The 15871-nt window shown below is 44.9% G+C and overlaps 1 protein-coding gene across 2 annotated transcripts in view; it reads left to right on the top strand.

Annotated features, from left to right (window-relative positions):
- The window catches only part of LOC129813127 (tau-tubulin kinase 2-like), a 65280-nt gene extending 53820 nt beyond the window's left edge, over positions 1-11460 (top strand). For both annotated transcript variants that reach the window (XM_055865328.1, XM_055865327.1), the window contains exons 13-15: positions 313-675; positions 1677-3196; positions 3464-11460. In XM_055865328.1, coding sequence (XP_055721303.1) covers positions 313-675; positions 1677-3196; positions 3464-3962 — 2382 coding nt within the window. In that variant the 3' untranslated portion in view covers positions 3963-11460. The remainder of the gene's footprint in view (positions 1-312; positions 676-1676; positions 3197-3463) is intronic.
- Positions 11461-15871: the final 4411 nt, after the last annotated feature.

The following is a 15871-nucleotide window of genomic DNA, read 5'->3' as shown; positions in this document are numbered from 1 at the left end:
CACTCCGTCCTCTCCCCAACTTTACCTCTTCCCACTCCGTCCGCTCTCCCCAACTTTACCTCTTCCCACTCCGTCCTCTCTCCCCAACTTTACCTCTTCCCACTCCATCCTCTCTCCCCAACTTTACCTCTTCCCGCTCCGTTCTCTCTCACCAACTTTACCCCATCCCGCTCCGTCCACCCCAATTTTACCTCATCCCGCTCCATCCTCTCTCCCTAACTTTACCTCATCCCGCTCCGTCCTCTCTTCCCAACTTTACCTCTTCCCACTCCATCCTCCCTCCCCAACTTTACCTCTCATCACCTCTCTTAGCTCCCTACCTCTCCTCCATCTCTGCCTGAGGAAGTGTTGGCCAGGATGTCCAGTCCCCTGCTCCTGCGTTCCCCAAGCCCGCACTCCCAGACCCTCCTCACCACCCTGTCGGACCCCCTGCACCAGAGGGACCCCCCTGGGATGAGTCGCAGCTACTCAGCCGACCACCACCACCAGTACCTCCTCCATCCCACCTCCTCTTCCTCCTACCACGCCTCCCTACCGCCACCTCCTCACCCCGGCCTCGTCTCCGCCCGTAACCAATCACCCTCCGGGCGCAGGAAACTGCCCGCTATCCCGGCGGGCGCCGCCAGCAGCAAGTTCCCTTCCGTTATACGCATCACACGCGCTCAACTCCAGCAGGTGATTGATCAATCCACCCCTGGGCCACGAACCAATCAGACGTTTCTATCTTAACCATAACACACCGCCTACCTAATTCCCTCCACTATTAGTTACTTACTGTCTTTTTTAAATAGTTTGGTTTGGTTGTTCTTTTTGTTTCCTTTTGCTGCTAGTGTGTTAGTTGTGCTGTGTTTTGTTGTGCTGAACTGTGGTGGTGTTGTTGTGTTGTTGTCGTCCGGGCAGGCTGCTTTCTCCAGAGTACAGCAGGCTATTGTGCTACAGACAGAGCAGGCTCAGACCCATGTGTCCTGATGTCAGGGGAATAGTTGGGGTCATTTCCTTTACAATTCCTTTTCAATTCAGTCAATTCAGAGTGTGAATGAAATTGCAATTCCACTTTTCTTCATTGCAAGACAGGGACTTTTGTTTTGGTCGATTGTCTTTTGTTTATTTCATTTCCTCCTGTGTTCTCTCTCTCTCTTTTTACTCAACCTGAACTGCTTTTTTTACTGACCCTGACTTCCTGTCTCTTTTGTAGGCCCCTGATTGGTTGAGTGAATGCTTTTGTTGTTGTTGCAGTACTGGGTTAAATACATGTGTCAAATACTTGAGTGGTGCTTGAGTAAGCATTCCAGGCACAATGGAATAGTCCCAAAAGTCCAAGCTAAATCAAACAGATGATAGATTTGACACAGATCTGTCTTGTTGCGCTTTTTTGATACCAACTAACAGCTTGACTGACATCGCCTTGATGATGCTGTGACATGTTATGATCATGTTATGATCTCCATTCAATATTTTCACATGATCTCTTACAATGCAATAATTTGACTCTATTTATTTGTAAACCTGCCCTCTTTCTCTCGCTCTCTCTCTCTTTCTCTTTCTTTCTTTCTTTCTTTATCTCTCTCTCTCCTTCTTCCCCCCCTCTCTCTCTTTCTCCCCCCTTCTCTCTCTCTGTGTCTTTCTGCTTCCCCCATCCCTCTCTCCCTTTTTCTCACTTTCCCCTCTCTCTTTAGCTGACAGCTCAGCAGTCCCAGTCTGGCTCAGACTGTGCTCCACAGTGCCTACAACTGGAGAGACGAGGAGATGCCACAGCTGAGGCCCAGCAGCCCCAGGATAATACTGCTACCACTGACATCTACATCCTGCCCACCCCTAGCCAGCCTGGCAGCCCCACCAGCCTGGATGACCTCCTGGCAGATACCCTGATCAACGGAGGAGACACCCAGACCTACACCAAAGCCCACAGCCCTGTGCCAAGCCGAGCGTCCTCTCCTCGCTCCCCCCGTTCTCCTCGCTCCCCCCGTTCTCCTCGTTCCCCCCGTTCTCCTCGTTCCCCCCGTTCTCCTCGCGCCCCCCGTTCTCCTACCTCCCCCCGTTCTCACTCCCCCCGTTCTCACTCCCCCCGTTCTCCTACCTCCCCCCATTCTCACTCCCCCCGTTCTCCTACCTCCCCCCGTTCTCCTACCTCCCCCCGTTATCACTCCCCCCGTTCTCCTACCTCCCCCCGTTATCACTCCCCCCGTTCTCCTACCTCCCCCCGTTCTCACTCCCCCTGTTCTCCTCGCTCCCCCCGTTCTCTTCATTCTCCACGTTCTAAGTCCCCTCGCTCCCCCCGTTCTCTTCATTCTCCACGTTCTAAGTCCCCTCGCTCTCCCCGTTCTCTTCATTCTCCACATTCTAATTCTCCTCGCTCCCCCCGTTCTCTTCATTCTCCACGTTCTAATTCCCCTCGCTCCCCCCGTTCTCCTCATTCTCCACGTTCTAATTCCCCTCGCACCCCCCGTTCTCTTCATTCTCCACGTTCTAATTCCCCTCGCTCCCCTCGTTCTCTTCTTTCTCCACGTTCTAATTCCCCTCGCTCCCCCCGTTCTCTTCATTCTCCACGTTCTAATTCCCCTCGCTCCCCCCACAGCCCACTGTTAGGCCTAGTAAACGGCCATCTCTCTCCCCCAGCTAACGGCCAGGGAGACGGCAGTGGCAGTGGAGCCTTCCCAGAGCTCAAAGACCCAGAGAGTGACCAACCCCAGCCTGTTAGGGGAGATGGGGTGGAGACCACTGACCAAACCCCAGCTCTGACCACCCCATCTCCGCCACCCAGCCCCCGTAAGGACCCCTCCCGCAGGCTGAGCCGTATCCCCGTCCTGCTAGACCTTCTCCCCACCCCTGGCTCTGCCATGGAGAAGCTGCTCCAGAAGAAAGCCCCCCACCACCAGAGAGGAGGCCACCACCCAGCCCCTTCTCTCTCTATCTCCCACCGCGGCCCCGCCGTGGCCTCGCTCCCCCACGGGGACCAGCTATCCTCCGCCTCAGACCGTTCTGAGAAGGCCGATGAGTCGTTCCTGGGCTCGCGCTCTGACTGCCAGGGGGATGACGCCCCCTCCCTCTCCTCCTCTTCCAGCCCCCTGTTCCGTAAGAGCAAGATCCCACGCCCTTTTAACCCTGCTAACCCGGCCCCAGAGCAGGAGAGTCGTGCACAGTACCTTCCACGCCCACCCCCGGGGAGACCACCCAGTCGGCTTGCATCGGAGGGCAGGTAATAAAACTCTTCATGATTAGCTTTAATGACAGGTTTATCTCACCTATCATGGTAACCTGGTTCCGAGTCTGTTTGTGCAGCCTTGCCAACTCCTATGTTCATTGTCATGCCAATGTTTGGGGTTAGCAAGACAGCACCAACAGATCTGGGATGAGCCTCTACTATCATTAACTGAATTACATTCATCTACATGTTAAAGGTATATCTAAAGTTCTAAACTCATTCTCCATCTTCCCAAAACCTCACCCCCTTCCTGCACCCAAGACTGAAGCGTTATCGGATCCGAGCGGGCAGCACAAGCGACTCAGACCTCCTGACCTGTCTGTCCCAGCTGATGCACCATGGTCAGGGTGGTGGTTCTGCACGCGGTTCCCCCCACCACGGCCACTCCTCAGCCCAGCTTGTAGGCTCCCGGATGGGCATGTGTAGCCTGACCAGCTCCCCCCACCAACATCACCACCGGAGCTCCAGTGCCTCCCCACGCAGCTGTTCCTCTCTACAGCGCTCTGTCTCCTCCTCCCCCTCTCGCCACGAACACCGCGGGGGAGAGCGAGGCAGAGGGGTTTGTTTTGGTCGCTCCTGTTCTCCTCCCAGCTTCTCTGGGTCCCCCCCTCCTCCCCGGCGCTCCTACCCCCACCATCAGGAGAAATGCTGCGGCCGCCAGGCCCGCACCGGTTCCCACCACCACCACGCCCTCAAGTGGAAAGCCTGCAGCCGCGAGGAGAGAGAGAGGAAGTGCTCCAGCAAGCTGAGCAGCAGATAATGGGTCACTGCTCTGGCCCTGGTCCTAGCCTGACCCATACAAACCTCTGGGCCCGTTTATTCAAGTGTCTCAGAGTAGGACTGCTGATCTAGGATCAGTTTGGCCTTTTAGGTAATAATGAGTAAGATTACATGGACAATCGTATTCATTATGACCTAAAAGGTTAGACTGATCCTAGATCAGTAGTCTTATTGTGAGATGCTTTATGAGTATGGCCTGGGAGTCAGTGTCGTTGCCACAGCAGAGGGTGGGATCAGGATGTTGATGCAGACCAAACGATCCTGCTCTGGATCAATGAAGACCTGAGGCTTCTGTCAGAGCATACTGCACATAATGTCCCCCCCTCTCCTCTCCTGTTCTCTCTCTCTCTCGTTCACTTGTAATCCTTCACACTTTCTTCTCTAATTCCTACCATTTGGTCATTGTTTAGTCACTATTTCATATGCCCACTTTAATAGTTCATACCTAATGCCAAAAGGATCTCTGTGCATTATACTGTGCTGTATAAGATGTTGGTGTTCTTACTTGTGGGGTGTTTCCCCTCATATCATCAGGAAAGTGAACACACTTAGCTCTCATTCAGAATACCTTAGGTCAGTTAGTGGATGAGCACTCATTTATACATCACTAACCAATTTAATATAGACTCAGTCTATTCTGTTTCCTCTGTACTGACCTGGGGAGTGCAAGGTATAGCAGGTCTACATTTATGGCCATGAAGCTCCAGAGAAATGTACACTACCTACAGAACCTATTTATTTACATCTTGACACACTTGTCACACCAGGTACACACGAACTGATGACATCATCGATTGATGTGTCCTCGCTCTTTCTCTCTCTCTGACTTCAGATGTACAGTGAGTGTCGTTTATTTCAAAGGCATTTAAAGCAATCAATTGATCAATGATAGAAGTGATCAGTCTTTTGAGAAGGAAGTGATCCTTCCTTTAATACAATCATATAAAATGTGTGTGTGCTCACACACGTACTTGTGCCTAATGTGTTGACTGATCTGGGGAATCTAAATGGCCAACTAAATGTGTGATTGAACACTAGTCACTGGGCCATGATTCCCTTTGTATGCTCCTCTTCAGAATGGAATCGGACTTTGTGTCCCAATTCTTTACCCTTCTGCCCTGGACTTCATAGGAAATTAATGGTGTAAGAGATATGATGGCAACCCTCCCTAACCTTGCCCATGCTTACAACCATCCAATTAATTTAAATATATGGATGGGGGGGGGGGGGGGTTGGGATGCCTGCTGATAACACTTATGGTACTCATTACTACACTAGTGGTGAATACTAAGTTATTATTATTATTCGTGTATAATGTGTGCCTTGCCTTGGCGCTTTGAACAGCTTCTGGTTTCACTGCAAAGTATGTTTCTCATTTTTATTCAAGGAGCCTAATAAGACTAATTTGTTCCAGCTGCAAAGACAGACAATCCTCATCATGTGATTGTAGCAGTCTTATTCACTACAAAGACAGACAATCCTCATCATGTGGTTGTAGCAGTCTTATTCACTACAAAGACAGACAATCCTCATCATGTGATTGTAGCAGTCTTATTCACTACAAAGACAGACAGTCCTCATCATGTGATTGTAGCAGTCTTATTCACTACAAAGACAGACAATCCTCATCATGTGGTTGTAGCAGTCTTATTCACTGCAAAGACAGACAGTCCTCATCATGTGGTTGTAGCAGTCTTATTCACTACAAAGACAGACAGTCCTCATCATGTGGTTGTAGCAGTCTTATTCACTGCAAAGACAGACAGTCCTCATCATGTGATTGTAGCAGTCTTATTCACTACAAAGACAGACAGTCCTCATCATGTGGTTGTAGCAGTCTTATTCACTACAAAGACAGACAATCCTCATCATGTGGTTGTAGCAGTCTTATTCACTACAAAGACAGACAGTCCTCATCATGTGATTGTAGCAGTCTTATTCACTACAAAGACAGACAGTCCTCATCATGTGGTTGTAGCAGTCTTATTCACTACAAAGACAGACAGTCCTCATCATGTGGTTGTAGCAGTCTTATTCACTACAAAGACAGACAGTCCTCATCATGTGATTGTAGCAGTCTTATTCACTACAAAGACAGACAGTCCTCATCATGTGATTGTAGCAGTCTTATTCACTACAAAGACAGACAGTCCTCATCATGTGATTGTAGCAGTCTTATTCACTACAAGGAAAAGGAAGCCAAGTTAATGTTTTTATTTCATTTATTCAGACAATATTTGAAGAAATATCATTTTTATTTATGATATTAAAGAAAGGAAATGTTTTAAACTAAAATGTAGATATTATGTTTTGTATAAAGTTTAGTTCAGGTCCAACATTTATGTCAAATAATATCCTAATATTTCTGTCAGAGTTTCCCTCCTCCGGACCTCCAGTACCCCCAACAGCACACGTTGTTGTAGCCCCGGACAAACATACCTGATTTAGTTCATGGAGGGCTTGATGATTAGTTGACAAGTTGAATCAGGTGTGCTTATCCAGGGCCACAATAAAAATGTGTTCTGTTGTGGGTACTGGAGTTGGAAACACTGATTTATGGCATATAAATATCCTATACCAAATCAATGTTTCAAACTCCCAAAGGATAAAAAACATGTGAAGAAGAATGTTGTCTTTGCTTTGTAATGACATGTTTTGTGCACTATTATTTCAAACAGTTAATGTATTGTTTGAGAACCAACCCCATTTTCTTTACTTCATAAAGACTCAATGAACACTCATGTAAACCCTCCCTCACCTTACCTTGGTTCTACCTACTACACCCTCTCCCTTAGCCTGAAACCCAGAACCAGTTTTGTGCTGACATTCCACTCGTTGTACTCCGTGTCATTGTCAAGCATTGGCACGACAAGGAGTGGTATGATAGCAGAAACAGTGATACGCAGGCTACCTCTTCCCACCCCCCTGCTTGTAATATACTGTGATATAACTAACTCATGCTTCCAGCACTACTACGCCTTGCATGAGCTGCCTACCAAGAAAAGAGAAAAACAATCAACCAATCAGTGAAGTAAGCAGCATACCAGTTCCCATAATGCACTGTGATTGTCTGAAAGGGAATTATGTTTGTTGGGTAGTACCACATGTATTTTGGTTGGAATATTTAATTTGCTTAGTTTTCCCTTTCGTCTCATGATCTCGTTCACTCTTATCGTCCCACTTGACCCACAGCATTGGCCTGGTTTCCTAGCTCTCCAATGCTCACATCTTAGGACTACTGTACTGACTCATTACTGCTAAAAAACAAACTTTTTATTTTACATCTGTCTGATTGGCCTATTATCATGATGTGACACATGCATAGTATGGTCTGATTGGCCTATTATCATGATGTGACACATGCATAGTATGGTCTGATTGGCTTATTATCATGATGTGACAAATGCATAGTATGGTCTGATTGGCTTATTATCATGATGTGACACATGCATAGTATGGTCTGATTGGCCTATTATCATGATGTGACACATGCATAGTATGGTCTGATTGGCCTATTATCATGATGTGACACATGCATAGTATGAATAACGTGTAGAGGAAAATAATTGCCTTAATCTAAAGTACTTGTATCATACATCCATCATCTACTGTAATACTGCAGTATGAGATGAACTATAATGATCTACTGTAATTCTGCAGTATTAGATTAACTATAATGATCTACTGTAATTCTGCAGTATTAGATTAACTATAATGATCTACTGTAATTCTGCAGTATGAAATGAACTATAATGATCTACTGTAATTCTGCAGTATTAGATGAACTATAATGATCTACTGTAATTCTGCAGTATGAAATGAACTATAATGATCTACTGTAATTCTGCAGTATGAAATGAACTATAATGATCTACTGTAATTCTGCAGTATGAGATGAACTATAATGATCTACTGTAATTCTGCAGTATGAGATGAACTATAATGATCTACTGTAATTCTGCAGTATTAGATGAACTATAATGACCTACTGTAATTCTGCAGTATGAGATGAACTATAATGATCTACTGTAATTCTGCAGTATGAGATGAACTATAATGATCTACTGTAATTCTGCAGTATGAGATGAACTATAATGATCTACTGTAATTCTGCAGTATGAGATGAACTATAATGATCTACTGTAATTCTGCAGTATGAGATGAACTATAATGATATGCAGTATGTCAAGTGGATTGTTTTACTTGGTCCATTGTGGTTGATGGTATTGGTACCTGCCTACAGTCTGGTGGCATTCCAGGTTGTTTACATTACAGACATGTTGATACAGATCTGATTGAACTAAGATATCTACATTGCAGGAACCCCATAAATTACTTAATGATCTGTCTCACAGGGCAATGTGTAGGCAGCCTGGAACGCCCCCTCTTTCTCACAGAGCGACATGTAGGCAGCCTGGAAAACCCTCTCTGTCTTACAGAGCAACATGTAGGCTGCCTGGAACACCCTCTCTGTCTTACAGAGCAACATGTATGCAGCCTGGAACACCCTCTCTGTCTTACAGAGCAACATGTAGGCTGCCTGGAACACCCTCTCTGTCTTACAGAGCGACATGTAGGCTGCCTGGAACACCCACTCTGTCTTACAGAGCAACATGTAGGCAGCCTGGAACACCATTCTGTCTCACGGAACAACATGTAGGCAGCCTGGAACACCCTTCTGTCTTACAGAGCAACATGTAGGCAGCCTGGAACACCCTCTCTGTCTTACAGAGCAACATGTAGGCAGCCTGGAACACCATTCTGTCTTACAGAGCAACATGTAGGCTGCCTGGAACACCCACTCTGTCTTACAGAGCAACATGTAGGCTGCCTGGAACACCCTCTCTGTCTTACAGAGCAACATGTAGGCTGCCTGGAACACCCTCTCTGTCTTACAGAGCGAAATGTAGGCTGCCTGGAACACCCTCTCTGTCTTACAGAGCGACATGTAGGCTGCCTGGAAAACCCTCTCTGTCTTACAGAGCAACATGTAGGCAGCCTGGAACACCCTTCTGTCTCACGGAAAAACATGTAGGCTGCCTGGAACACCCTCTCTGTCTTACAGAGCAACATGTAGGCTGCCTGGAACACCCACTCTGTCTTACAGAGCAACATGTAGGCTGCCTGGAACACCCTCTCTGTCTTACAGAGCAACATGTAGGCTGCCTGGAACACCCACTCTGTCTTACAGAGCAACATGTAGGCTGCCTGGAACACCCTCTCTGTCTTACAGAGCGACATGTAGGCAGCCTGGAACACCCTCTCTGTCTTACATAGCGACATGTAGGCTGCCTGGAACACCCTCTCTGTCTTACAGAGCGACATGTAGGCTGCCTGGAACACCCTCTCTGTCTTACAGAGCGACATGTAGGCTGCCTGGAACACCCTCTCTGTCTTACAGAGCGACATGTAGGCTGCCTGGAACACCCTCTCTGTCTTACAGAGCGACATGTAGGCTGCCTGGAACACCCTTCTGTCTCACGGAGCAACATGTAGGCAGCCTGGAACACCCTTCTGTCTCACGGAGCAACATGTAGGCAGCCTGGAACACCCTTCTGTCTCACGGAGCAACATGTAGGCAGCCTGGAACACCCTTCTGTCTCACGCAGCAACATGTAGGCAGCCTGGAACACCCTTCTGTCTTACAGAGCAACATGTAGGCAGCCTGGAACACCATTCTGTCTCACGGAACAACATGTAGGCAGCCTGGAACACCCTTCTGTCTCACGGAGCAACATGTAGGCAGCCTGGAACACCATTCTGTCTCACGGAACAACATGTAGGCAGCCTGGAACACCCTTCTGTCTCACGGAGCAACATGTAGGCAGCCTGGAACACCATTCTGTCTCACGGAGCAGCTATGATGGGACTCATCCCAAGGCCAACACAGACAGTGTTCAGTCAGTCAGTCGCCTTAATCATGTCTTTTCTCTTCTCTTCCCCTGGCTGTGTGTAAAGCAAGGGATAACTGAACTGTGTCTGTATGTGTACTCTGTGCTGAGGATCACTCCACTGCTTAGCACCAACCTACTGTCAGGTTCCTCCCATAGGCTGTATAGGGTTCTCCGTTTCCCTCTTTGACAGGTGTGTTATTTGTCATATGCGCCACATACAACAGGTGTAGACTTTACTGTGAAATGCTTATTTACGAGCCCTTTCCCAACAATGCAGAGTCAAAAAGGACAAATAATTAGCTAAATAAAAAAGGGAATAGTAACACAATAAAATAACAGAAACGAGACTATATACAAGGAGTACCAGTACAGAGTCAATGTGCAGGGGTACGAGGTAACTGAGGTAATATGTACATGTAGGTAGGGGTAAAAGTGACTAGGCAATCAGGATAAGTTGATAAACAGATTAGCAGCCGTGTGTGTGTCGTCATTATGCATGTGTGAGCGTGTGTGTGTGTGTTCTGCCTTTACAGATCTGTGGGAACAATTCCTCCAGCAAATTAGTGTCAGATAGATTGCTTTGCTTTCTGTTGGCAGCTCTGGTCTTATTGGCTCGTTTGGCCCGATCAAGTTGTCCATTAACTGGACAGAATGCGTGACTTCAACGTCAGTAACAATATGACCAGTGAGCTGTGTCTGGGTTCTGGAATCAGAACCGGGTTTGAGTGTTCGAAGGGTTTTAAATTCCTCTTGGTTGTATGATAAAGGTCCGTTTTTACATCCAGAGATTGTGATGTAAAAATCCATATAGTACCACACCAAGCAGTATTGCGATATCTTTTAAATTTTAGGCTATATTCGGTACTTCCATAAGTTAACAAACTGCAACTTTTTTAATATATAACTGTAAAAAGTGAAAGTATTAGTTTCAAAGATCATCTTGATGAACCACAACATTTCTTCAGTAACGGCTTCAGTAAAAGCAAAGAGCTAAAGGAATAAACAGTGATGCCAATAATCAATACATTAATCATACTTGTATTGTATTGTTATTATTGCACAAACAAAGTGGTATATTGTTATTTTCCTGACTGAGATTATGATATGTCACTGGTGACATGGTGGTGTGATTGTAAAGGTGTCACAAAGCTGTCATAGCATGCCTGTATCTGTGCTCCAATGATTGTACTCATTCATGGCCAGGCCACACAGATACAGAGTCAAAAAGTTGGAAGTTTTTGGGACAATAGGCTAAACATCTAAGAACAACAACAAATTGATATATTGGGTGTATGGATGCTCATTGTTGCCTGTGTGACTTCAGTGTTAGATATTTCTTGAAATGGTTCACATTTTAGTCCTGTGTTGCAACGGTTTAGAAATATGTGTACAGTCAGAAGGAAAGACTGTAACAAGGGGAAGATCTACATTGTACATAACTGTAATTATATATGTTAATTTTATCATTCATACCATATCAATGCCTTGTACAGTGTTTTTTTCAGTTCATTTAAAATTATTTTTTATTTTATTTTTATAAACTGGTTATAAATAAAATACTCATTCAGCATGCAGAAAATGATACACTTGACTTATTTATTTTATTTGAGAAGTGGTCTAGTGACAAGTAGATGATATTTGAACAGGTTTGATTTGAGTTCTGTTTACACTCAAAATTCATAAGGCACTCGCACATCTGAGCTATCATTTTTGCAGGGTCATGGTAACAGTTGAATAAAATGAGAAAAAATAAGGAACTTGCAAACTGCTCTTGATAGTATCACTGCTCTTTAATAAGCTTTACATATCGACCTCACGGTCTTCATCAGAGTTTTACGTGTCGGCCTTCGTCAGAGCTTTACGCGTCGACCTCACGGCCTTCGTCAGAGCTTTACATATCGACCTCACGGCCTTCGTCAGAGCTTTACGCATCGACCTCACGGCCTTTGTCAGAGTTTTACGTATCGAACTCACGGCCTTCGTCAGAGCTTTACGTATCGACCTCACGGCCTTCGTCAGAGCTTTACGTATCGACCTCACGGCCTTCGTCAGAGCTTTACGTATCGACCTCACGGCCTTCGTCAGAGTTATACGTATCGGCCTCACGGCCTTCGTCAGAGCTTTACGTATCGACCTCACGGCCTTCGTCAGAGCTTTACGTATCGACCTCACGGCCTTCGTCAGAGCTTTACATATCGGCCCCACGGTTTCGTCAGAGCTTTACGTATCGACCTCACGGCCTTCGTCAGAGCTTTACGTATCGGCCTCACGGCCTTCGTCAGAGCTTTACGTATCGGCCTCACGGCCTTCCTCAGAGCTTTACGTATCGACCTCACGGCCTTCGTCAGAGCTTTACGTATCGACCTCACGGCCTTCGTCAGAGCTTTACGTATCGACCTCACGGCCTTCGTCAGAGCTTTACGTATCGGCCCCACGGCTTCGTCAGAGCTTTACGTATCGGCCCCACGGCTTCGTCAGAGCTTTACGTATCGGCCCCACGGCTTCGTCAGAGCTTTACGTATCGACCTCACGGCTTCGTCAGAGCTTTACGTATCGATCTCACGGCCATCGTCAGAGCTTTACGTATCGGCCCCACGGCTTCGTCAGAGCTTTATTAAAGCAGTGATACTATCAAGAGCAGTGTGCTGGTTCCTTCTTTTTTCTCAGTTCTGTTTACACTAAAATGTTTGAATTCTCAGCCATAGAAAGCAATCTGACTGTAGGCCTACAGTACTATTCTGAGCGCACCTCCGTCCTGTTTTTGGAGTGACTTTCACAACTTTGTGAAAGTCAACTGGATCAAGGACATTCCAACTCTGACGTCACCCCATTGAAATTGACATTTTAAAGGTTAAGGTTAGGTAAGGGTTATGGGTTAATAAAAAAAACATGTTTCCTTATGGTGAAGTTTGGGGTCAATTGGGGACTTTCCTTTGATCTATGTATAATAACCCCTTATAGGATTATAGACACTATGTCCTGGGATTTCCTATTATCTATGTGTCAGGGTGGTGTCAGGGGACCTGCCTGTGGTGTGTCCCAGGAGCAGTGCAGTAGACCAGAGCTTCCTGGTTCGGCTGCTGTACAGCCCCCATTGACAATCCAAGCCCTGCTGGATCAGGGGAGGAGACTGTTGCTCCTCAGAACCCCTCCCCTTGTTCTTCATTGAGATCACACTCACTGCTGTCCTCGGGGCCAGTGGCTCGGAAGTAAGCCTCATTTACCTTTTGAACATGTCCGTGGCTTAATATTCTACCAGTACTAAGCAGTATGTTACCAGTATTACATTAACAATATTACTATTACCAGTATATTACCATAACAATACAACTATTACCTGTATATTGCCATACCAATATAACATTATTACCAGGATATTACACGTATATTACCATAACAATATAACAGTGTTACAGGGGTATTACCAGTATATTACCATAACAATATACCGGTATAACCAGTATATTACCATACCAATATAACCAGGGTATAACCAGTATATTACCATAACAATATACCAGTATAACCAGTATATTACCATAACAATATAACAGTATAACCAGTATATTACCATAACAATATAACAGTATAACCAGTATATTACCATAACAATATAACAGTATAACCAGTATATTACCATACCAATATACCAGTTTAACCAGTATATTACCATAACACCATAACTGTAACGGCTGTCGTCTTCCTCCTCGTCTGAGGAGGAGAAGTTTGAAGGATCAGAGGACCAATGCGCAGCGTGGTAATTGTTCATCTTATTTAATGGAAGTGAACAACTCAAAATACAAAAACAACAAAGTGAAAACCGAAACAGTTCTATCTGGTGCAGACACACAAAGACTTAAAACAACCACCCACAAAACCCAACAGAAAACAGGCTACCTAAATATGGTTCCCAATCAGGGACAATGATTGACAGCTGCCTCTGTTTGAGAATCATATCTGGCCAAACACAGAAAACCAACACAGAAATAGAAAACATAGATTACCCACCCAACTCGCGCACTGACCACACTAAAAACAAAGAAAATACAAAAGAACTATGGTCAGAACGTGACAATAACAGTATAACCAGTATATTACCATAACAATATAGCAGTATTACCAGTATATTACCATAAAAATATAACAGTATTACCAGTATATTACCATAACAATATACCAGTATAACCAGTATATTACCATACCAATATAACCAGGGTATTACCAGTATATTACCATAACAATATACCAGTATATTACCAGTGTATTACCATGACAATACAACTATTACCTGTATATTACCATACCAATATAACATTATTACCAGGATATTACACGTATATTACCATAACAATATAACAGTGTTACCGGGGTATTACCATACCAATATAACATTGTTACCAGGGTATTACCAGTATATTACCATAACAATATAACAGTATAACCAGTATATTACCATAACAATATAACATTGTTACCAGGGTATTACCAGTATATTACTATAACAATATAACAGTATAACCAGTATATTACCATACCAATATAACAGTGTTACCAGGGTATTACCAGTATATTACCATAACAATATACCAGTATAACCAGTATATTACCATAACACTATACCAGTATAACCAGTATATTACCATAACAATATAGCATTATTACCAGTATATTACCATAACAATATAACAGTATTACCAGTATATTACCATAACAATATAACATCATTACCAGGGTATTACCGGTATATTACCATAACAATATAACTATTACCAGTGGTTTCCCCCAGATCAGATCCATCCATGTTCTTTGTCATGTGCTTCTTTGCAGTGGAACAACTTCCTTTTCCTGGTCAGACAGCTGGTAGAGAGGGAGATTCTGGCAGAGGAGGAAGTGGTCAGTTACCCTGGCTAACAGAGTTCATTGAGAAGATTCAGCAGGAGTCTGTCCCAACTTTCTCCTCCTCTTCCTCTTCTATGCCTCTGTTACAGTCTTCTTCTACCCACACCTCCTCCTCCTCCTATTCTCTACCAATGTCTGAGTTCTACAACCACATGGACATACTGCGGGTCTCACTGCAACCTGTAGGGGGAGCCAACTGACCGCACAGACAGGCAACGGACAAAAAGTGTCTCTGTTGGCCAACAATGCCCAGTCTTTTGAGTGAAAGGCTGACAGTAACAGGTGTAGCTGAACTAATGTACTCTGACCAGACCCTGTTGGGATTCCAGATTCCTGAGACAGGATACGTTATGTCCCTGTAATGTGGCTGGCTGGCACAGCCATTATTGTCTTGTCTAGAGTTGAATAGGGAACCAGAAAGTCCTGCTGATCAGGACCGGTGGTGCCACAAACCAGGGTTTATCATGGAGGTCGACTTTGCATTCTGATTGAAGGTGAGGGGTGTATTATCAATAAAGGGATAATGACATACTTGATGGACCAACACTTATAAAAAATGAACAGAAAAAAACACAAAGAAAACCAAATCCTCTGAAAAATAAGCCAAAATCCCAAATCCTACCTCTTGGAGATGCTGATTTGGGTTTGGGTGGAGGAATCCATTTATGTTCACAAAACTCAAACAGGCAATAGTGTCATATCTCAAATTCTTTCACTCCTGCTATACTGTCCATGTTTCACTGTGTGAGAGTACAATGCCTTTGACCTTAAATGGTGCTTGCTTTCATGGATGCTGTCTGTGCATTTGTGATAAAAAAGTTTTATTCATGTTGGACTTCAAGTATTATGATTATCTGCTGCTTTTAAACTTTACATTTTTTATGCTGCATGTCACATATTGAAATACAATAAATATATATTATTTAGAGCAAAAACATAGAACGTGGCCACCTGTATTTGCCTGAACTATGGCATGAACACATTTTCATGAGCGATTGCAACCATTTACGAAATTTCAGATGCCCGGACATGTATTCTAATGGCAAGGCAAGCATCCTCAGCTCCGCCTCACTCAGGTCTATTTGTAGTGACTCCA

Source organism: Salvelinus fontinalis, chromosome 16 (genome assembly GCF_029448725.1).
Source record: "Salvelinus fontinalis isolate EN_2023a chromosome 16, ASM2944872v1, whole genome shotgun sequence".
NCBI classification, from domain to species: domain Eukaryota; kingdom Metazoa; phylum Chordata; class Actinopteri; order Salmoniformes; family Salmonidae; genus Salvelinus; species Salvelinus fontinalis.
Note: the sequence above shows the minus strand (reverse complement) of the source record. Positions and strands in the feature narration are given on the sequence as shown.